At 51.6% G+C, this 23,902-nt stretch overlaps 1 protein-coding gene across 2 annotated transcripts in view; it reads left to right on the top strand.

Annotated features, from left to right (window-relative positions):
• The first annotated feature begins 743 nt into the window (after positions 1-743).
• The window catches only part of ALPK3 (alpha kinase 3), a 49,240-nt gene continuing 26,081 nt past the window's right edge, over positions 744-23,902 (top strand). Inside the window, exons 1-5 of one of the 2 annotated variants that reach the window (XM_079907220.1) lie at positions 744-1,291; positions 6,443-6,481; positions 10,001-10,122; positions 20,396-20,513; positions 21,100-22,327. In XM_079907220.1, the coding sequence (XP_079763346.1) occupies positions 1,149-1,291; positions 6,443-6,481; positions 10,001-10,122; positions 20,396-20,513; positions 21,100-22,327 (1,650 nt within the window). In that variant the 5' untranslated portion in view covers positions 744-1,148. The remainder of the gene's footprint in view (positions 1,292-6,442; positions 6,482-10,000; positions 10,123-20,395; positions 20,514-21,099; positions 22,328-23,902) is intronic. The other variant, XM_079907221.1, reaches the window with a different exon arrangement.

The raw sequence follows: 23,902 nt of genomic DNA, 5'->3' as shown, positions 1-23,902 counted from the left end.
GTCCCCTGCATTGGCAGGCAGATTCTCAACCACTGCGCCACCAGGGAAGCCCTCCAACTTTCTAATAATTATAACCATCCAGCTCCAGGTACTTTCTGGATGCTCTCAAGGATGTAGGAAACGAAAGAATGGGTAAACAGACTGTGGTCATTCCCAATATTTACAACCAGGTTTACACAGTGATTAGAATTTTGCTCTCAGAAATTGTTGAATGATTGTTTTTCTGGGCATTAGGACTCAGCCCATTTCCCCCTCGGGTGCTGGGAAATCGAGACTGAACAGGGTGGAGAAGGAGGTTCAATTATTCTAGAGGTGTTTACTGAACCCCTAATCTACTAGATAATGGAGAGGAACATTCTGAGGAGTACTGGCCTCCTCCTCCGGAACTGAGGTCACTTATGCAGGTATGTGGGTTTGGGTTTGTCTAAGTGCTGCATCAACAGCCACTGGCAAGGCCAGGGTCAGTCAGGGCTGCTACCAGCAAGAGGGGCGGGTCCCTGGCTCCCTGGTCTCCCACTGGATCCAGCACCCCAGGTTCCGAGCAGCTTTTCCGCCCCCTCGCGCCCCCCGCCCCCCGCTTCTTTGGCCTTCCAGGGCTTTGGGTCGCACACCCCACACAGCTCCTTGGGTACTTCTGCACCTTCCCCTTGGCAAAGGCTGAAGAGCCCGAGCTTCCACACCTGCGAAACGGGGGCGCGAGCAGGAAAGGAAAGTTGGCAGGAAGCCTGGGTCCTAGGGACCTGGTGAAGGGCATATGCTTGGTCTCCTTTCAAGAACCGCACCCCCCTTTCCCCTCTAGCTCCGGGAGGCCTCCCCGGGCGGCTGGCCCCGACGCCAGGGCGGCTGCTGGTGCGGAGGGGGCGCTCCACACACGTCGGGCGGTGGGCTGAGGGAAGGAATCGACGGACCCTCGCGCACGGCCTGGCGGGGCTGGCGAGGCCCCTGCGGCCCGGCGCCCCCCGGCGCCTCGGAGGCCGCGCTGGCCGGGCCGGGGGAGGGACAGCAGCAGGTGACGACGGCCTGGCCCGCGGCTATAAATAGGGGCGCGCGTCTGCCGCGGGCGGGAGCGGCGGCCGGCGGCGCGGTCCTGGCGGGCGGGGGCCTGGAGAAAGGGCAGGGGCCGGCGGCGGGCGCGGGCCGGCAGCAGCATGGGGTCACGGAGGGCCCCCGGCCGCGGCTGGGGCTCGGGCGGACGGTCCGGGGCGGGGGGCGACGGCGAGGACGACGGGCCCATGTGGATCCCCAGCCCCGCCAGCCGCAGCTACCTGCTCAGCGTGCGGCCCGAGACGAGGTGAGTCGCGCCCTGGGGGCCTGGCCGGGCCGGGGCGGCGTGTGGGGAGGGCGGAGGCCTTCGGATGGGCCCTTGGAGCGCCCGCCCGAGGCCTGGGGACATGGTCAGGCCGGACCGGCCCTCACGGCCCCTCACGGGTCCCCTGACCTCTCATGGCCCGTGGGCCTCTAGCCTCCGGCAATGCGAGGCTCTGGGGACGAGGAAGGCCCTACTTTGGGGTGATTTCACAGGGGCCTGAACGCTCTCTTTATCTCCCCTACCTCACTCTTGCCCCTCGCTCAGCTACTCCCGGGCCTCGGATTCCACAGCTCGCGATAAGGAAAGCCAGAGAGGCTGACATTCTTGCCGGCTGGAAGGGAGGGGGAGAACATTCTCGGGGGTGGGCAGGGGAGAGGGAGACGTGGGGGGCGCTAGGGGCACTGCCCTGAAGGGGGCTGCTTCGCTCCGGATTCAGCGGAAAAAATAAACTCTTTAGAGAAGGGTCTTCCCCTGGGCCCAGGACTTTGGTCTTCCCCGGGATCTCAGTGGGAGCTGGTGAGGTGAAGGGATTGCTCGAGGTGCTGGTCGGCCCGGCCTGAAGATTCAGAGCTTGTGGCTCTGAGGAAGCCAGTTTCCCTGCCCAGTCTGGGGGACTGGGATGCCAAGGGAAGGGGCCGAAATGATGAGCCCTTTACTTCTCTTCCAAGAATTAAAGAGGTGTGGATGCTTTGTTTTGGGAGCTAGGCTACCCACCCGTGTAAAGACTTGCAGACAATAGAGGGGCATTTTGGCACTCAAAGGCACCCAGACACACAGGAACACGTTCATTACCATGGAGACGGACACTTCCTGTCCCCTCTGGACAGCTTCGTTTCCCTCCAACTCTGGAGTCTATTCCAAAGGGAATTGTGATGGTTGGCTATTGGGTTAGTGGTTGTGTCACAGCCCCAGAACTTGTCTTACCGTAGGTCACACAGAAAACAGCCAGTCCTCTGAGAAGCTGTCTGGAGACTTCTTGTCCTCCGTTCTTAAAACAGCACAAAAACAGGCATCAAGGACATTCAGGAAAAGTCCCAGGCACTTCCTCGTGGATTGGCTGAGTTCTGTTGACCTTGGAGTTGGAAAAGTTCAAATGTAACCGGAACCGGTTTCTGCATAAAACTCGTCAAATGGTGTCACATGTCTGGGACAGGGCTGAGGGCTGGTGTTAGTGATTGAGTCAGACTCGACAAGGTCCCTGGCTGCCAGAAAGAATGCCCCTTCCTCCTAGCCACTGGCTCTATGGAAAAACTGGAATGACATTTGTATATTTACTCCAGTCCATGGTGAAGCTGACTGCCTTCCAGGAGCCTCACACTTGTCTCATACTTGTCACAGTGATTTGTCTGGGCTTTGCCTCCTGTGTCTGGCCTTTGTCAATACCAGTGGAACAAGGAGAAGCGGGATGCAGGGCCCTTCTCAGAGACAGCATTGGGGTGGCTTGAAAACCAGGCAGAACTGGGAGGGCAGGGGATCTGGGCTGTTAGGAAAAAGGCTGGAGAGTGGACACATGTCCACTCTCCAGCTGCCGCCTGAGAAGTTGTATGGTAGATACAATTGCACATGTGATGAGTGCAAAGCAGCGTGTCAGCCTGAGAACTGCAAGTGGATTAGAAATGTCTGGCTTCAGTCCCTTTGGACCTAAGTGAGAATGTTCTTAAATGGAGACTCTTTTCATCAAGTGTTTGGAGGGGCAGGGCTGGGGCAGTGGGAGAGAGGGTTTTCTAGCCCAGGACTGTGGGCTGTGGTTTTGCCTCTGCCACCTGGCCACAGACCCCCGCCCCGTCCCCGGTCCTGAGAGACAAAGAAGGCTAGGTTTCTCTTACCTCTGGAAAAACCTCTGGCCAAAGAGGGGAGACTGTGAAAGTGAATGGGGCTGTGTTGGGTACTTGGGGCGGAGGCAGTTCACAGCTGTCTATCAAGGCCTGATTCCTGTGTTAGAGCAGGCAACCATATAGTCTTCTGTCTCTCAGAGCAACCTGACTGCCTGTGGGTGTGGGAAGAGGGCCCAAGAGATGGAGGAGAAAGAGGGTCCCTTGAGGACTTTGCCAGTTAGCCCTGGCTCCAGCCTAGATGAGCCCTGACTATCCAAGAATTCTGACCAAGAGGCAGGTTCCGTCCCACTCACTCTTGACTTCAGTGTTTTTGGGTCTACCTTGATACACAGCTATCACAGAGCTTGTGAGTCATCATTCTCATGGGACCTTGGGAGGGTAGGCTGCCCCTGGGAGCCGATGGACAGCTGGGCTGTGAGCCAGGCCACCAGAAGCCTTGGCCCAGGTCTAGAACCTGTCTTCCCGTGCATACCTTTCCTTCCTCCAACCCTGGAGGGATTTCCAGTCCGTAGTCAGCTCAAGGATATTTCCAGTACCCCTGGGGTCAGAGGTTCAACATGCAAGTAATCCCCCCAAACTGTAGGCCCTCCCTCCTAGGGCATCCAGCCTCTAGGACCTCACCCCTATAGGAAGGTGGGGCATGGGTAAGCTAGAGTAGGTTAAGGAACCACAGTCGGGTGGTTGCAGTTATCACTAACTTGCTTCCAAGGGACACTTAGAAGTTCCAGAAATCTCTGACCACTCATTTCTTGGACACTCTGGTCCAAGTGGGCTCGGAGGAGCAGCAGAGCCCATGATATTTGCTATAGCTTTGTGACACCTCTTCTGTTCTGCTTGGGTCAGGCAGGTTGTCTAGGGCTTTCAGGGAAACTGAGGCAACAGGCCAGGACTTTCTGAGGGCCTTTTATGTCCCAGAATATATGAAAGCCAGGAAGAATGGGAGGCCCCAGCTTCCAGGGCCAGTCCTGGTCCCCCACGCTGCCGCCCCCTCTCCCCCCAGGCCTACTTTTCTCCTTTATGAAGAGACCTTTCCTTCCTGGGCCCTGAATGTCCATTCTATAAAATGAAGGTATCATTAAGAACTCTTTTAGCCTTTCTACCCCAACATTTGATGGCTCTAATTCTGACCCACTCACAGTCAGTAAATGGGGAGTTCCCTTCCTCCCCATTTGGGTGAGAGCCCTGAACCTACCTCTGGCCCAGTCAGCAGCGCACAGGCACCTTCTGAAGACAAGGTGCCTCCACAGCCCAGGACTCCTCCTGACATGGCTAATTATGTAAGGGTGAGGCCTAGAGAAAGCAGGATGATGGAGCCAGGGAGCAGAGCGTCACAACCAGCCCTAGAGAGAGCCAGGGAGGGGTCACTATCACAGTTCAGACCCTTGCCCACTTGCAGGTGGAACCTATCGTTTTCTGTCTGAATTAGAGAGCTGATTCTCTCCCTCTCCCTCCTAGGGAAGAAATCCAGACCCAACAAGGGAGAAATCTCTCCACTCTGAGGAGAAAGGCAAAGGAAGTTCATGGTCAGGAAAGGATGGAGTTGGCTAGTGCCTTGAAACCACGGGAGGTGTGCCCTCTTGGCCTCCAGAGGGTTTTTGAAGCTGTGAGCAAAGGCAGCTGCATTCTGGAGCAGCAGCTCCCTCTGGGGGGCAGGACCCTTCCAGACTGAAAGAAATACTTCCCTTCTCTCCCTCCCTCCTCCTCCCTCTTTCTCCCTCTTTCTTCCATAAAACAGAGGTTGAAGACCCACTGTATGCCTAGCACTGTGCCAAGAGCTACAGAAGCTACAAGAGCTAGGTTGAAGGCTGGGTAGGCAGGATTTAGATGAGCAGAAGGAAAGAGGGAGGGCTTTCTGAGCAGAGAGGACAAAAGTGAAGTCTCAGAGGCCAGGAATGGACCTGTCCATGCCAGTTAGGCGACAGGTCTGGTTACAGTGGAACCTGAGTATTGCGAAGTAGAGAACCGTGTGTGATGGGGTGCGAGTAGGTGAGGGAGGGCCTTAAGTGCCCAGTCAAGGAGTTGAGACTCAATATAATACACAGTGGGGGGATTGTAGCTTTTTTTTTTTCCAGAGAGGTGGTGTGATGAGGGGTGAAGGAGAAGGGGATTGTGTGCTCATCCAATATGGAGGCACGAGGGTCTAGATCAGAACACAGCAGCAGGAATAGAAAAGGAGAAAGAAGGGCCTAGAATTATGGACTAACTGGACTTGGGAGGGAGAAGGAGGAGTCCAAGATGGCGGATTTACAGCTTCAGGAGAGTGCTGGTAGTATCCACAAACCCAGGAGCCCTGGAGTGGAAGCCATGTTTTGGGGTAGAGGATGAGTTTGGTTTTTTTTGTTTATAAAGATACAGGCTGTCAGTGGTCAGAGATGCAGACAGAGTTCCATCGAGCAGACTGGACTGCTGATAACGAAGGGAGAGGTATTCTCATGGTGGGGACAGACTGAAGGGAGTGAGTGTGGTTGGGTGGCCCCTGAGATCTCCCAGAGAGCAGTGGGAGATCGTGGCCCTAGACTCCACTGGAGATATTTGTGTTAGGAAAACCGGAGGCAGAGGCAAAAGTGACTCATGTCAAGTGGGCTGGATCTCCACTAAGGGGCAGCTCTGTGTGAGTCCTCACCCCCCAGTGGCCTACACAGCCCCTAGCTGGTGTCCGCTTTCAGCTGCCCCCGGGGCAGGAGGGATGATCAGGGCCTCTAAGTGTAAAGGGCCTTGGGCTGGTCTGACCGAACTGGGTGCCTCCTGGCTCCTGTTGAATTAACTGCTTTGTTCTTCTCCTGTTCTTCACACTCCCAGCTGGTTTGCCTTGCGTGGTCTGTTTAACCGTACTTTAACATGTTAATGGGTGTTCTCCAAGCCACCTGTCTCCTTCCCAGCCTGTGAGGGGATTTCCAGGAACGGGGGCTCTTCTCCCCATAAAGGCCGAGGGTTGAAGCAGGAGCTGCCCCCAAGCTGGCGTGCTGTGGAGTGGGGAACCATGCCAGGAAGCTACAAGTGATTCAAGGACCTGGGACACACCTTTCTCAAAGCTCAGCCCCTGGGAGCCTCCTTCCTGCCTAACCATTTCCCCGGACTCTGTTGCATTTAACGAGCTCTTGGTTTCAGATACATTGTGTCGGGTGGTGAGGCCACTTGCTAACTGGAGCTGGCCAACTAAGACAGCTGGTCCCTTTTAATAGAAAAGCCCCTGGGCCCCAGATGGTGGCCGATTAATACTTTGCCGACTGTTGTTGATTTCTCCTCCTCCTCTCCTTGCTTTTTTGGCCTAATGATTCCATTTGCTGTTTTTGCTTAGCTTATCAAGCAACTGGTTGTCTCACCCCAGCTCTGGAAGGTAAACGCACCATTGCATTACATTTCTCTGACTGCTTTTTTTCTTGGGTGTGGGCATTGAGGGGCCTCTGGGTGACTGCTTTTGCACTAACCAGGCTGCATGGGGTGAGGGGAAGGTGGAGGGTGGTTGGGGAGGGTGTGAGAGGGCACTCACGTGAGCATGGGTCTCACAGGGGCCAGAGTTGATGCCTGCATGCACCATCCGAAAGGGGTGCTGGGACCCAGAAATAGGCCAGGGTCCCTGAGATGCCTGCAGCTGTATCTCTGTGCCCCTGGGAGAGGCACCATGGGACCAGAACAGAGAACCACCAGTCATGTGCCCCATTTCTCCCCCATCCTAGGCTTTCATGGTTTTTGTAACCACATATCTAGGTTTGACACCTTATTGTTTATCTTCTAACCATGGATACTTCCTTGAAAAAAATTTTTTTTCTCAGTCCCATAAGTTCTCCTTCTGTCATCTCTTTCTCCCAATTTCCCTCTCCTTTGGCTCCTCTCCACCTCTGCAGGCTGTGAACCCTGTAAGGTCAGGGAATACCATGTTAGTGTATTCCTGCATTAACTTGTTCGCTGAATCTGCTTCAGAGACAGATCGGGGCCTGAGCAGGCCCACGGGCCGGGTTTGCCCGTTGAATGACTGTCCTCTTGCCTCCTTAGCTGGGGACAGCTCTCCACCCCTGGCAGAACTGACAATTATGATCAAAATGGGAACGTTTCCTGGCTACTTCCAACCACTTAGGCCTCATCCCCGACTCTGGCAGATTTGGGGAGAGTTGGCTACAGTTTCTTTACACAGAGAAAGATTTCTGCGTAGCTAACTGGTTTCTGAATAGCTAATAATTAGTGCCTACCATGTACGTTTCCTGTGATAGGCAAGAATACTGAGAGACCTTTGTTCTGGGTGGCTCACTGTCTGAAGGGGTAGAAGAGAGGGTATCACAACGAATTCAAAGCAGAGTGTGGTAAGTGCTAAAAGAGAGAGGGTCTTGGAAGTCTACTTAAAGCAAGGTAAATGACCAAACCTAAGGGCAGGGTTAGGTTCCTTTGAACATGTTGAAAACCAGTGGTGATTCTGGTGTTCTATAGAGACACATGATTAGGCTGTGATATCCTTATGAAGTCACAGAATTGGAAGGACCTGGAGGTATCAGGGTGGGACCAGACCATTTTCAGATGCATGGACTTCCTGGCTTTCCAGGGGGCAGGAAGCAGCAGACTCAGAGTCCATCCCATGTCTGAGTGGTTTGGAAAATGGGAACAGAAAGTGGGTGACATTCAGTAGAATATGATAGTATATGCAGTGACTCTCCCTGTCCCCCCAAATGTACCCCAGATCCACTCTCCTAGAGGGCATTCTTCTAGCTATACTTTTCAGCAGTTAATATAGTTAACAATATAGTTAGGACCTAGTCTGGAAAGTTTGAGAAGATAAGCATTCTTTCTTATTCAAAAAAAGTAATGAAATAACATAACTACCTGTTGTTGAATATCTAGTGTGAGCACTGCAAATTTTCTTAAAGCATAACTTTCCTGTTTTCTCACTTACCCAGTAGCTTATTTTCTTAGATTTTCCCCAAGCAGCTTCATCCCTAAGAGCCTAAGCTGAATATGAGATCCAGGCTCATGTTCATGAGTAGGGTAGGATTCAGATTATGTAGGGAGGACATAATTAGGTATGTTTTGAATTAGTTGCAAAATCGTAGAAGTCTGATTACTTTTGGCATGGCGCTTTTCCTTTAGAAACTGTTGGTTGGGATCTGGTATTCCCCAAAGTCAGAAACTGCTGCTAGCATGAGAGAAGCAAGAAACGTTTTCAGATGAAATTCCCGAGTGTCAGGGAGTTGATAGTCTAGATCCTGAAGGACCCTCTATTTTGAATGGATTAAAAGGGAAAGGAAAGGACAGTAAGTTGTAAGAAGACAGTTCTTACAACCATCTAATAAGTTACTTAGGTTCCAGGTGAGAGCGTGGCAGGGAGTGTTATGGTAGCCTTAACTGCAGTCCCAACTAAAGCGTTCAGGCATGTGAGAAGTTGGGATCCCCTTTCTGGGTAGTCTTTGTGGGGGAGGACTCCTGTCAACTGCTCAAAGGCCCAGGCATCTGCATTCCTGTACAGAAACCATGGCTGGACCCCCTCAGTCCAGAAGTCTTACTTGATCCCAGATACTCTTCCTGGGATGTGACCTTTCTCCTCAAACTCAAGTCCAGAATGATAACCACAGAAGTGATAAATTGAATGTGGAGCCCTCCCCACAAAGTAGGGTTTAGCTTCTATTTGCTTGTGTTCCCACAGACTCTTACCTGCCCCTGGTGGAGAGATTACAGGCAGACACACACTGCCCGCGGGCGACTACCCGTTCCTCTGAGGCTCAGAGAAAGGCAGCTCTGAGTGATTTGTCTTCCCCCACAGCAGTTTCTCCTGCTCCCCTTCACATTACCCCTTGCAGTCCTCCCTGCTGCTCACAAGAGGGCGTGTGAGTTGGGAGGGGGAGGAGGGCTGGGCACGGCTTGTGCCCCACACAACCTGGCTATGTGGTTACACGTCACGCCTAGGGATGCATTGTGTCTCTGCTGGCCCATGGAAGGGTTTGGCATGGTGGTTTGCTCGTGTGTGCAGGCAGGAGAGGACTGTAAGTGCTGAGCAGTGCTGGTGAGTCTGTGCTGGACTGAGTGAGCGCACAAATGCCCCTGAGCTCTGGTAGATGGGCTATCACGAGGGAACTGAAAGCCCTGGCTTTTGCAGTGGTGGATCTGTTTGTGATTTGGCGGTCTTGCTGGTTGGTCCTGGAGCTGCCAGCCGTGTATTCACTTGAGCATGTGGATCTAAGGGGGGAGCAAGGGAGCCATGACTGGCTTTCCACTGGAAGTCCATAGCCCTCTTTAGGGTGAGAATTCATTTGAGTCTTTCTTTTCTGATACTCCTAGGAGCTAGAGGCCTGAATAGACCCCTGGCATTGACCAGCTTATTCTTTGTCTACTATGGGTCTATGCTCACAAATGCAGGGGCTTTTCTTCTGAGCCTAAGCTTTAGGAGAGGCCCCTGAGCTCCTAGGACCTATGTATACATGGGGTTGGCTGGCTTTTCCCTCTGTGGCATGAATGGAGGCTCTGCTGTGCTGGGGTCTCCATCTCTGAGGCTGGGCCTATCCGTGTGTGTGTATCCCCCATGCACGAGCTTCCCTGAAAGGTGGAGTGTGAAGCAAGACTCCACAATAAGGATGGAATGGGGATGCCAGGACTGGTGGTCTGGCATGCTCAGGAGTCTGGTCCATGGTCAGATGCTGCCTACTGTAATGGGTCTGGGTCAGGATCCCATTCAGCCCCTTGGTAACTTCCCTGCTCCCAGCCTGGCCAAGAGGCCTAGGCTTTCTGGAGGAAAGACTTGCCCAGGTGCTGGAGCCATGGCCACGAGATGACGGATGGACATGGTAAGATTTAAGCTACCTTGGGCACCAGGGTGTGGCGTAATGCGGTGGAGGTGGGAGAAAGGCTGCTCTGAATAGTTCTTTGCCTTTCCTAGGAGCACCTTCTGCTCCGTCATTGCTCAGCTAACAGAGGAGACCCAGCCGCTATTTGAGACCACGCTCAAGTCCCGGGCTGTGTCCGAGGACAGCGACGTTAGATTCACCTGCATCGTCACAGGTAATGAGGCCGTCTGTATGATCCATGCCAGGGTGCTGCACAGGTCGGGGTCTAAGGGGGCTGTGGGGACAGGCACGGAGAGGGGTTGGCTGTGTGCACGAAACTGTGCAAGTTGACATTTGTCTTCTTAGCTTTCTCTCCAGTTTCATCTCCCTGTGTGGGCTGGGGTCCCTTTCTCCTCCCATTCTGGAGCCACATATACACCCTGCTCTTCTTCAAAACCTGTCTTCTGTAAAGGTTCCTCACCCTCAGGCATACATACACGACTGATGAATCTTATTCCAAGGAAAGAAGCTCTCCAGTCGAAAGAGGTTTTCAAGGCTACTCCTCAAATATCCCCATTTTACAGTTGAGTAGTTTGAAACTTGGGAGTCTCAAGCCTGAGAGACAATAATGTAGAGTGATTCTGACCGCAGACCCTGGAGACAGACTGCCTGGCTTGGAATGCTGGCTTGTCCCCTTTCCAATTATGTGATGCCGAACACCTCACCTGCAAAGTGGGGGCGATAATAGTATGAATACATGCAAAGCATTTGGAATAATACCTGGCATACAGTAAGTACCGTGTAAGTGTTAGAAGTGAAGACTGTCATGTGTGCATTTCACTGAACTCCGTGGTGGAATTTGAAGCAACAGTTTGGCAGAATAGGAAGCAGAGACATACTCCTTGGAAGGGGGGAATAAAGGGGTGAGGGTACTGGGAAGCTGGCCCTGGGCATTGTATCCCTCCCCCAAACCTCCCAGCAGTGGCTCCATTGCACTAACCCGACCTGCTTCAGGGCCTGCAGGACTCACCAATGGGTGCCTAACTCTCCCAGCTCTGCAGCCACCAGGTCAAGATTCCCTCCAAGAGCCCATTTTTTTCAGTAAATCAAGGGCGTTGGTGGTTTCCAGCTACGACATGTCCTGATTCTGGGGAACCTGTCTGCCCCAACCAGCTAAACATCTTCTCTGAGACTGGGTTCCCCTGGGCAGTTTTCACCTTGCCCAGAACCCTCTGTGCTCAAAGCTGAGAACACTTCCGAGGGATGCAGAGATGCGCCTGCATCCCTTAACTTTGTATAGCATAACACCTTTTGCAACCTGTATCTGTTTCCATTGTTGTCAAATTCTTACAAAACCCTGTGAAGTCAGTGCTATTATTAGTCAGATTTTACAAAGGAGGAAACTAGAATAGGTTAGGTGACTTGCCAAAGCCCACAAACCTGGTGAAGAGGAGAAGCTGCTTTTGCTCTCTGAAGCATCTGATGCTGCTTGCTTATGCCTGCATCTGCTATGTTACTGTGCTTCTCTGCTTCCCCTCACTTATCTCCTTTATTTATTTATTTATTGGGTCTTCATTGCTGCACACGGGCTTTTTCTAGTTGTGGTGAGCCGGGGATACTCTTGGTTGTGGTGTGCGGGCTTCTCATTGCGGTGGCTTCTCTTGTTGTGGAGCATGGGCTCTGGGCACGCGGGCTTCAGTAGTTGTGGCACGCGGGCTCAGTAGTTGTGGCTCGCGGCCTGTAGAGCACAGGCTCAGTAGTTGCGGCGCATGGGTTTAGTTGCTCCGTGGCATGTGGGATCTTCCCAGACCAGGGCTCGAACCTGTGTCCCCTGCATTGGCAGGTGGATTCTTAACCACTGCGACACCAGGCAAGTCCCTCTAATAGCCTTTTAAAACAACTTTCCTCAAGATCAATGCCATCGGTACCCTGTCAGTTACTTTCCTTAGAGACATCCCTATTCTATGTGAACTGGTGGCCTTTTAGGCCTACTACACAGCTGTTAACCTGGGTCTTTCCTTTGCCTTTCTTCTGGGTTTGATTCAGTTTCCTGGATCTCATGTCTTCCTTTTTCTTGGCTTACTCTCTGGCTTTATTGAGCTGCATCCTCCAGTGGCTTCATCAGGTCCCAAAGATGGTACAAGAGCAGGAGGCATTATGATGACAAGCTCTCAACCTATCTCTCCTTTGAGTCATGCTGCTCCAGTATGACTTAGTTGTTCTCTGCGTCTGGTACACAGTCGTCATCCTAGGATCTCCCTTCATCATCATCCTGTGGATTTCCTTTACCCCTCCTGTAATGGATTTCTTGTTTATTTGTATTCCACATTTGTCTCTTTCTTGATTTACATCCTTGTTTTGGTAGCTTCCTAGGAGGAGTACATGGTAAGTAAATGTTAGACAACTTTTGTCTGAAAATGTCTTTTTTTCCTGCTTTACTCTTGATGGAGAGTTTGGCTAGGTATAGAATTCTAAGTTGAAAATAATTTTCCTTCAGAGTTTTGAAAACATTACTACACTGCCTGCTTCCAGTGTTTCTGTTCAGAGCAGGAAGACGGTTTGATTCCTGATTCTGTGCATGAGACCAGTTTTCTCTCTGGAAGCTTTTAAGGGTGTTTTGATATTTCATAATGATGTATCTTGTTACGGGTGTCTTCATCCAGGGGCATGCTTGGATGCTTTCAGTCTGGAAACTGATGGCCTTTAGTTCTCAGAAATCTGAGATGATTTTGATGTTGATTTCTTCCCCCTGTTTTATCTGTTCTTTCTTTCTGGAACTCCTGTTATGTGCATATCTGCTCCCCTGGACTCATTCTCTTATTTTCTTATCTTTTCTTCCCTTTCATCTTTTTGTCTTTTTGTTCTTTCTGAGATTTCCTCAGTGTTATATTTCAACTTTTCTATCGGGTTTTTTATTTATAAGAGCTATTTTTTAATCCTTTTCTAGAACATCCTGTTCTTTTCATGAATGTAGTATTTTCTTTTAACTCTCTGAGACTGGTAATGATAGTTTTCTAAACGTTTCCTGCATGGTTTGTGTTTCTTCCAGTTTGCTTTTTTTCTCTTTAATTGTTTTGGTCCTGAATCTCTTGCTTATAGGCTTTCCTCAGATATCTAGGAATCTTTGGTTGTCAGATAATGAGTAAGAGCAGGAGACTAAAAAGCGAATTGGAAGTTCTGAGCAAGTAGGAGGGGCCTGAAACCTTGGGTCTTCACTCTAGGGTGACCTGGCCACCACTAGAGTTGGGAACTGACAAAGTGCGTTTCTTTAGTTCCTTCCTCTTGGACTAGCCAGATTCCCTAGTGAGTATTCTTCTAGTGTCTTGCCTGAGTTTTCTGGAAGCTATGCAGATGAGAGGATTGGGTGGGCTCTCAGCATAAAGCATTTATTTATTTACTTTTTAAAAATAAATTTATTATTTATTTTTGGCTGCATTGGGTCTTTGTTGCTGTGCGCGACTTTTCTAGTTGCGTCGAGCGGGGGCTACTCTTCGTTGCGGAGCTCGGGCTCTAGGCGCGTGGGCTTCAGTACTTGTGGCTGTGCGCTCTAGAGTGCAGGCTCAGTAGTTGTGGCACACAGGGTTAGTTGCTCCCTGGCATGTGGGATCTTCCCGGACCAGGGCTCAAACCCATGTCCCCTGCATTGGCAGGCGGATTCTTAACCACTGCACCACCAGGGAAGCCCAAACATTTATTTTATAGATTCGTTTTTCCATAGAATATTTATGCCCTCCACCGAGCTGGCTTACCCTCAGGGCAAAGTTTTACCTTTCCAGTTACTAAACTGCATCTTTGGACATAGGGGGAAGGAGCAGTTAGTTACACAGTGGTATGGAGTGGGTGAGGGGATCCAGAGATCTGACTGTTTTCCACACCTCTTTTTACCTTTCCTTCTTTCCCTTTACCCCCAGTTCCAGAGATATCTGGTTGCCAGTTCCTATGCCCTTTGAGGATTTTCTGGTGTTCAAAGGGTAGTTCTCAGTTTCTCATTGGGTTAAGCTGTCTTGGGTCTGCTGAGTCAGTTTCTACTTGTCCATCTGCTTTCCAGCTTTCAAAATGTTGTTGTTCCTGTTGCTCTCCTTCCCCTTATTCTCCCCTTTTTTAGTGGCTATACATATACTACATATACACACACAAACACACACACACACACATTTTTTTTTTTTAAATAAAAATATCTCATTAGTGTAGCTTAGTGGTTTTGGGTGAGAGAGTGAAAATAGATGGTATGCTCATGCTGCCTTTTTACCTAGAAGCCTGGCAAGTTCCTTATCATCTTTCAAGGCCCAGCTCAAACAGCTCATCCTCCAGGAGGTCATCTCCAGCATTTCCACAGAGAGCTCTTACTCTGTCTTTCACAGTACAGCTTCTTGGTCCATCTCTCTCCCCAGTGAGCCCGTGAGATCTGGGGGATAGAGCACACACCTGACACTTCGTGCCTCTGGAGCAGGCACGAAGAAGGCGCTCAGTACATATTTGCCAGTATGACCACAGTGACCCTGACTGTGTGGACAACAAAATCAGTGTCTTTTCCACTTTCCACATTGCCTGTTCATTGCAGCTGCAGCTTCAGTGCCTTGACAACAGCAGCTGCTGTGGGGGCCTCCCTCCTTTCCTTCTTCCATTCTGTCCTTTGTAGCCATGGACTCTGAGGGCAACATGCTGAAGCCGACATGAGTCTGACTTACAGAGTCTTGGAGTATTTTACTGGATGCCCCCAAGGTCATCATGGGAGTAAGCTTTTCCCTGTCTCAAGCCCAACTCAAAGGAACAAACTTTTATCCCCTCAATTGCCATAATACCCATGTCTCATGGTGACCAGCCAGGCCCATGGTCTTCTGCTCAGGAGCACCTGCCATGATGAGATCTACGACTCTGCTGAGTAAGGCTGTAAGATTTCTAGGGCTCTAGCTATCTCTAACATCCACACCTTAGTCCACTGTCATACCTAGTTCCCTCCTCCTCCCTCCTCATCCCCATGTATATAAAAAAATCTCAGGTTACCTGAGTCTTTTGTAGCAGATTAAGGAAGAATTCTCTGTGATCACCATAGTACACTTGGTAAGTAAGCCTTTCCCAATTAACAAGGAGAAAAGGTAGACTGTAAGAGAGGGGCCAGGGGGAGGGGAAAGCATTATGCAGAAAGATCAGAGAACAAAGGAAACAGGGCTAGAAACTGGGTCTCCCCTCCGCCCCCATCTGGAATGGAGGATCGTGGATGGGTGTATGGCTCAGACTGGCCTTTGTATGAGACTGGTGTGGTGATCCTGGCTCGTCCCATGGAGATGGAGTGACCTCACTTCCTCCCACCCTGCTGGTAGCACTCCTTGAATGAGGTTGATGAGTCAGTCTAAGCAGGGCCCTGCCAGGAGTAGGTGATGCTTTCGTGGTGGGTCAGGATCTAGTCCAGGTGAGGAAGAGGAGTCTGTGCCAGTGCCCCTGCTGGCTGAGCTCTGAGGGAAGCCCTTCGGGACTTGGAGAAGTGGTATATGACCCTGGGGTTCTCCCCTCTCAGAGTGGGCATATGGGGGATAGCAGGCCCTGATTGGACCTTCTGGCTCCTGTCTCCCCCAGGGGCCCCTCTGGCCAGAGTGCAACTGTCCTCCTTGAGGCTGCCCATCTCTGTCCAGCATGGTGACCCCTTTCCCCCACTCTCCTCAACTCTGTTGTAGATTCTGTGTTAGCCTGTGTATGTGTGTGTGTGTGTGTGTGTGTGTGTGTCAGGACAACTGGGCAGAGGGACTTAGCCTTTAGACAGAACCAAGTTCTTGAAGAAACTCCTTTTAGAGAAATAAGTCTAAGATAATGACTGCTGGGGGCAGAAACTTACATATTAGTCCCAGAGTCCCCAGGGGAAAGAGCAGTGGAATAAGGAAAAGGACACCAAGGGCTTTGTCATGTGCCAGCTGTGTGACCCTGAGTAAGTTACTTGATTTCTCTGAGTCTCATCTTCCTTTTGTGTAAAAGGAAGGGATTGTGTAAAAGGGATTCAAACACCTGCCTTACCTGTTTTATAGAAGAGAGGGATTTGAATTTTGGCTCTTCTGTGTACCAGCTGGATGACTTTGGGCAGGAGCTTAATTTCCTCTTCCTTAAATTGAGGATTAATAACAGTACATTCCTCACAGGATTTATGAGAGGATTAGATGAGATAATACATGAAAAATGTACAGGTCAGTATCTGGCATATAGTAAGTCTTCAGTAAATGTTCACAATTGTTTTCACAGGTTTGTTATGAAGACCAAATGAAATTTTATATTTGAAAGCTCTTTGAAACCTCTAAATTTACATTCATCATTATTCTTCTCCTGAATCTGAGCTTCTCCAAAATGGGAATGGTTAGGATGAGGCTGTAAGTCTCCGAGCTGAGTTCTGGACTCAGGCATGCTGGCTGTGGAGCAGAGGTGTCAGTGTAGGAAGGGGAAGAGGGAAGGCCTCAGGCTTCAGTACTGCTGTGGGCTCTCCTGGTCAGGGCCAAGTGTGTGTGTGTGTGTGCATGCGTGCATGCCAGCCTGTGGGCACACATACGGGCACACGTGTGTGTGCAGCTGGGAGTGAAGGACCTCCCCTGCTTTTGTGTGTTTCAGAATACAGTTCTATTACCCAGGGGACAAAGAAATGTTTTCTCCCCAAATAAAGTTGTTTCCAGAATCCATTGTTGCCGTGGAGCCCTAAGCTGTCAGGTTGGCCCCCACCTAGCAAAGAGGCACCAAAAGGTGGCATGGGGGCTGAAGCCCCAGCCTTGTGGCTGTGGGCTCCATTCAGCGTTCTCTTCTTGCCCCATCCCTGCCCTCTCGCTACAGCCTGACTGGACTCGGATGCCCTGGAGGCTGAGGCCTGACTGGGCAGATCATGGGGCAGGGAGGCTCTGAGCCTGGCCCTTGTAGGAATGAGATCACCCCATGGGATGGTGAGGACATGCACGGTGATGTAACCAGGGGCTTTAGCTCACTGTGGAAACATGGGGCTCGCTTTACAGTCAGGGCTGCCCAGAGTTTGTTCCTAGCTGACCCAGCTGCAGCCTCACCTCCCTTGCTCCCTACTCCTGTGCACAGTTCCCCAGTGTGTCCTCTGCTTTCCACCCCACACTCTGCTGTTGTGGTTCCTTTGTCAGGCATGCCCTTCCCACTCACCTCTTGTTTGCTCACTTATTCCCTTCCTCATTTACTCACTCATCCAGCAGATTTTTATTTTTATTAAGTAACTACTCTGTGCCAGGTGCCATCTTAGGTGGTAGGGATACAGAAGTGAAGGAGAGATGATGCTGACTCACATGGGACATAAGTCTAGGAGGGGAGACAGACAAGGGGATAGTCAGTTACAGTATTGTGATTAGTGCCATGAAGGGGGGAAGTACAGGCACTGAACCCACGTTTTCTGAAATTCTACCCACCCTCACAGCCATTTCAAATGCTGCTCATGCCATAAAGCCTTTCCTGATTCCCCAGCCAGAGGTGCTCGTTCCCTTCTCTGTACCCTGAGCCATTAGTGCATTGCTTCATTCATTCACCTATAAATATTTAACGAGTGTTGATTCCATACCAGGCACTATTCTAGGAACTGGGGACATAGCACGAATAACACGGGTGAGTCATGGAGCTGTTCTTTCCCCAGGGAGTTGGAGAAGATGGATGTAAACCAACAACCTCATCAGGGTATAATATGTCAGGCAGCAATGCATTCTATGAAGAAAAAGAAACATAGTAAGAGGGCTAAGAGTTTCCAGGGAGACAGAGTCGCTGTTTCACAGGGGCTGGTAGGGAAGGCCTCTCCAAGGAGGGAATGTGTGAACAGAGGCGGGAGGAATCCAGATGTGATTCTCACCTGCTTTTAGAGGCCAGCCAGCAGGGCCGTGTGGCAGGGGTACCGCAGGCAAGGCAGAGAACGGGAGGAGCTGAGGCCGGTGCGCTAGTGCGGCCCACGTCATGAGGGCCTTAATGACATGGGAGCTACTAGGGTGTTTTGAGCAGAGGAGTGCTATCACTTGACTTTATTTACTTCATTTTAAAAGGTTCACTCTGGCTGTGCTGAGAATGGGCTGAAGAGAGGCCAGGATGGAAGTAGTGAGATCAGCAAGGAGGTTGTTGCAGAAACTGAGGTGTCAGATGATGGTGATGGACCAGGTTGGCGGCGGGGAATGGCAAGAAGTGATCAGATCCTGGATACAGTCTGGAGGAAGGGCCCATAGAATCGTCTGATGGAGTGGACGTGAGGAAAAGAATAAGGGATTGCCTCCAGGTTTCTGGCCTGAGCCAAATTAGAAGGATGAATTTGCCCTTTACTGATATATGTGGGACTTGGCTTGGAGAGGGGAATAAGGAGCTTGGTTTGGGACCTGTTAAGTTTGATCCCTATTAGACCTCCAAGTGGAGATGTCAGGTACGCAGTCAGAAATAAGAACCAGGAGTTCAGGGGAGGTCTGGGCTAGAGATACAAATTTGGGAGTCAGGAAGGTATAGCTATTTAAAGGCTGAAGGACAGGAGTAGATCCCCTAGGTTTTATGGCTAGAGAATGGAAAATGGTTCTGAGGCCTGAGCCCTGGCCTACCTAACACTTATAGTCTTAGGTGGTGATGGTGGGGGAGTGGTGGAAGAAAGAGATTAGGAAAAGTGGCCAGTGGAGTAGGAAAGGCACTCAGAAGGAGTGGCATCCAGGAGCAAGCGAGGAAAAGGTTTCAAGAAGGGACGGTCAATGCTGATAGATCGGGTAGACGAAGCTTAAGAAACGCTAGTGGATTTGGCGATGTGTGACTCATGGGTGACCTTGCCAAGAGCAATTCTGGTGCAGCGGTGGGTACAAAAGCCTGATTGGAGGAGACGGAGTGAAGACAGTGAATACAGACAACTCTTCCAAAGAATTTCTCTATAAAGGAGAGAATAGAGAGATGGGGGCAGGAGCTAATGGGGGATGTGGGGTCAAAGAAAGTTCTTTTAAAAGAAGGGAGACAGTTACAGAGGCTTGTATGCTGATGGGAATGATGTAAGAGAGGAAAAGCTTGATGATGCAGGAGAGGAGGAATGATTGTTGGAGAGATGTCCTTGATGAGGCAAGAGGAGATGAGATGCAGTGAGGGTGTCTTTAGATAGGCATGGGGGTAGTTTATCCATAGACAGTAGGGAAGACAGAGAATGTGTACCCAGATACAGGTGCATCCCTCCCTTGTGCGGAGACCTGTCTTATCTTCTCTATAGTACAGTCGGTTCCCTGAGAGCAGAGAGCTGTCTGTCAAGCTCCTATATCTTCATAACCCTTGCTTGGCAGTCAGCACACACCTAAGGGAATATATATTAGGAGTCTTTAATTTCTAATAAACATTGCAAATTAATTGGAGTCAGCTTAAGAAATGAAGCAGAATTTTTTGGTAAGGCTTAGATGGGCTTCTTATGGAATTGACAAGTAGGAATGTAGCTGTGCCCAGGCAAGGAATGGAGCCAGTATTTGGAAGGATATTGGGACTCTCTCTGTCTTCTTTTTTTAATTTTGGCTGCACTGGGTCTTCGTTGCGGCGTGCAGGCTTCTCTCTAGTTGTGGTGTGCAGGCTCAGTCGCCCCGCGGCATGTGGCATCTTAGTTCCCTGAACAGGGATCGAACCCACATCCCCTGCATTGGAAGGTGGATTCCTAACCACTGGACCACCAGAGAAGTCTCTGTCTCCTTTTTCTTATTCTATCCTGAACACCAACTTCATTTTCCATCTCACCGTCGACCAGCTTTGTCTGCTTCTCAGTCCATGTGGCAGAACATGGCTGTACCCCTTCCAAGTTATTTCCAGACACTAGGGTAGACCGTCTCTAGGTTCCAATTCCCAAATACTAGGTCAAAGAATTGGATTAGATTAACTGATTATGTGTCCATTACTGGACAAATCAGCCAAGTGTCCAGGGAGGAAGGGACATGTGACTTTTACAGTAGGAAGCTCTTTGTGAGTAGGGCTGGAAATCCAGAGAGGAGGGGCTGGGAAAATACCTCAGTCAGTTTCACAGTAGTGAATGGATGGGAAAGTAGGTGTGGATGGGTGGATGGACGGATGGATGGATGGATGTTTTAGCTGTGTCATCAAATAATACTAACAGCTCAGGAAGCTGGAATGGAAGAAGGAGGGCTCTTGGCAGTGGTGTTGATATTGGGTATTGGTGAGAGACCTCCGAGGATAGAGCTGTTACTACTGTTGAGGATGTAGAACAGGCCACTGAAGAAAGGAAGCTTATTACTACCAGCCAAAGCTTTCTGGAAACTCCTTGCTTCCCTTCTTACCAGAAGCTAGGCAGTTTCTCCTCTATATTTGCCTTCCAGCTGCTGAAGGGGAACAGTTTTAGGCTTTGACAGGGCCTAGCTTCTAAAAATAAGCTGAGCCATATGATAGCCCTCTTCTTGCTACAAGCCCCGGGGGCAGGTGGGCCAGTCCAGTCTCTTCAGGTGGTCTGGGGAAGCCATGGCATCCTGTTCTCTCCTCCCACTATGTTGGAACTGGTCTCCCTGCAACCCAATCTCCTGCTTCCCTCTTAGGATACCCAGAGCCAGAGGTGACCTGGTACAAGGATGACACAGAGCTGGACCGCTACTGTGGCTTGCCAAAATACGAGATCACTCATCAGGGCAACCGCCACACACTGCAGCTCTACAGGTGAGGGAGAGGGGCCTGTTCTGCTCTCTCTGCCCTCCTGAAGGTCCTATGGCCCACGTCTGCCCTTAGAAATGGAGTCAGCTGGATGAAGACGCCCAGACAGGATCTGGGGGTGGAGGCGGGGTTCTGCGGCTAAGCTGAGCCACCTGCTGAAGCGTGTCTGCCTGCCAGTGTCTGGGATCTCCTAAGGCCAGGGCGGGAGTATCTCTGACAGCCAGAGAGCTGAGTGTAACCAGAGGGGGTCCTGACCCATAGCAACATTTTCCATGAGGTCAGCTTCCCAAAAAAGCTCCTGTGTCATCCTTACTTCACAAGGGGCTGTGTGGGTCACCTGCTTCTGAAGGGAGCTCTCCTGGGCCCCAAGTCTAATCTGTCCTGGAACAGCATGACCTTGGCCAGCTCCCACCCTCTTGCCAGCCTCAGTTTCCTCAGCTGTAGTGGGGAATTTTGGAGGTGGTGCTGTCGGAGGTGGGGCGTGGCACTCGGGGCAGGGCTGGCAGGGGGTGGGGCGGGGCGCTCAACTCTGCGAGGCTCTGGCTGCGAGGATTGTGGGCTCTCACCTCCCATCTCATGCTCCTGCCTCTAGGTGTCGAGAAGAAGATGCCGCCATCTACCAGGCCTCTGCCCAGAATGCCAAAGGAATTGTGTCCTGCTCGGGGGTCTTGGAGGTGGGCACCATGACCGAATACAAGATCCACCAGCGCTGGTTCGCCAAGCTGAAGCGCAAGGCTGCGGCAAAGATGCGTGAGATCGAGAAGAGCTGGAAGCACGGGAAGGAGGCCGTGGAAGAGGCCGACACCCTGCGCAAGCTCAGCCCCGACCGCTTCCAGCGGAAGCGGCGGCTGAGTGGGGCCGAGGTGCCAGTCCCCTCGTCCCCCACCCGGGAGGTCGAGAACGGGACACCGGTGGCTTGGCAGGAGGGAGAGACGGAGCCTGGTCAGCACCCAGGTTTGGGCCTGATCAACAGTTTTGCTTCCGGAGAGGTGACCACCAACGGCGAGGCTGCCCCTGAGAACGGGGAAGCTGGGGAGCATGGCCTGTTGACATACATCTGTAAAGCCATGGAGCTGGGGCCTCAAAGAGCCCCCAAAAAGGAGTCTGGGGCCAAGAAGAAAAAGAAAGATGAGGAACCTAAGCAAGGTGTGCAGAAGCCAGAGGTAGAGAGGGCAGCTCGAAGCCACCGTTCCTCTGAAAACTGTGTCCCCAGTTCAGACAAGCCTGACTCCTGTGGGACACAGGGGCCCATGGACATGGAGCAGGTTCAGACCCAGCCGAGGGGCAGGGCCGCACAGGGGCCTGGATCCTCCGGAGCAGATGGCACCAGGAAGCCAGCCTCTGCTGTGGGTACTCAAGACCAGGCCCAGAATGCCCCTGTCCCAGGCCCAGACCAGGAAGTGTATTTCTCCCTGAAGGACATGTATCTGGAGAGTACCCAGGCAGACAAGCCTCAGGGGGAGGAGGGGGCCCAGACCCCCCGGGGCAGTACACCTGGAGAGCTGCCCTCAGGGAAGGTATCCAGCAAAGCCAGAGGTGAGAGGGAACCTGCTGTCCCTGGCCAGCCCACACCCTCAGCCCCCCAGCAGACTAGGCCCTTCAACAGGAAGAGATTTGCTCCTCCGAAGTCCAAAGGGGAGCCCACCACCAGCTGCAAGCCTGATTCTTCCCCAAGTCAAGATCCAGAACCTGGGGCTCAGAGCTCAGGGAAGGCCCCGCCTCAGGCCTCTGCCCAAGTGCCCACACCCCCCGCCCGGCGGAGACAGAGCACCCAGGACAGCCCCTTGCAGGGGCAAGCAGGCCACAGGACTCCAGGAAAGGTAAGTGTGGGTGTTGGGTGCCCGGAGGCCGCTCGGGAAAGATGACCTCATGGAAACTGTTGCTGCAGCAGCTGGGCAGCCAGTGAGCAGTGGGATATTTATAGAAGGGGGTGGGGTGAGGTGGAGTGCTGGCCAGGAGCAGGGGACCACAGGCCTGGGCCTCGCCCCAGGCAGTCCCCAGATGCCAGGCGTGTGGGCGGCACAGCCTGACTGTGACCATCTCCTCTGACAACATGGAAGTTCACTGCCGAGGGGACTATGTCGCAGAGGGGGGCGGAGGAAGAGGATGTTCTTTGGGGAGGAAAGAGAATGGGGAGACTGAGGAGTGGTCTGTAGTGTGCAGTGGGTCTTGACCTGGGTACTTAGTAGAAGATTGAAAAAATATCCACTGTCCAGAAAATTCTGACTTGGTCTGGGGTTTTATCTAAGATTTCGGAGTCAGGTATACCTATGTGCAAATCTGACTATCCTTAACATTGTGCGATCTTGGGCAAGTCATAAAACCTTAATAGAAACAGTGCCTACTTCAAAGGGCTGCTGTGAGAATCAGGGTGCTTGGCTCAGGGCTTGGTGCATGCTAAGAACGAAATAAATGGCAGTAGGTCTGAGACATTACTGTGGTGGGAGGTAGAGGCAAACTGTTTTCCCTGAGGACAGGAGTGCTGGCATTCTTCTGGGGATCAGGTAGCCAACAGAGGACAGAGGTTTTGTGTGGAGACAGGGGAGGGGAGGGCATCCAGGTGGCAGCATTGAGGAGTTTGATGGGGGTAGGGGGCAGGGGAAGAGGGAAGAGGGGAGCGGAATTGAGAGGATTAACAGAAGGAAAACAGTTTATCCCGTTTGGTCAGTGTTTCATGTTTCAGGGGCAGAGGGCAGGCAGTATTTCACAGGAGTGTAGAGAGAAGGAGTGTTTTATGGTGGGGCAGAAGGAAAAAGTGTATCAAGACTGGGGGTGGGTTGGATAAAATAGATGGGATATACTTATACTAAGAAATGATTGGTTTTCTGTCTGAAATTCAGATTTAACTGGGTGTCCTGTATTTCTCTTTGCTAAATCTGGCAACCCCAAGTGGAGACAGCATTTTGGCGGGAACTAAGATGAAATTGTTTCTTGGGGCAGAGGAAGCAGGAGCATGGGTCCCAGGAGACAGGAGGAGCAGCTGAAAGCAGTGTTTCACAGGGGTCAAGGCAGAAGACAGACGGCTTCTTGGAACAGTGAAGGGAAACATGAGGGACAAGCTGCTGCAGTACCTCCTGGAGGGCAGCGGGAAAAGGATGCTTCCTGGAGGGGCTGCCTTTCCCACACAGAGAGCTTTCATGGGGGCAGGAGGGAGAGACCAGTTTCAAGGGTGGCCAGGGGAGATGGTTTTCTTTCAGTGTGTGCTGAGGGTACTGAGGTTAGTCTGTGGGGACGGTAGTTCAGAGGTCTTTGGAGTGGGGTGAACCTCAAACCAGACTCTCTGAATCTGTTCATGACTCTCAGCCTCTCATGCCTGGTCTCAGGAGGTTTCAGCAGCTGCAGTGGTGAGTTCCTAGGAGCCCAGATGGGGCCGCTCCACATGCGGACAGCAGAGC

The sequence above is a fragment of the Stenella coeruleoalba genome, assembly GCF_951394435.1.
Source record: "Stenella coeruleoalba genome assembly, chromosome: 2".
Taxonomy (NCBI): Eukaryota; Metazoa; Chordata; class Mammalia; order Artiodactyla; family Delphinidae; genus Stenella; species Stenella coeruleoalba.
This window is presented reverse-complemented; position numbering and strand designations above follow the sequence as displayed.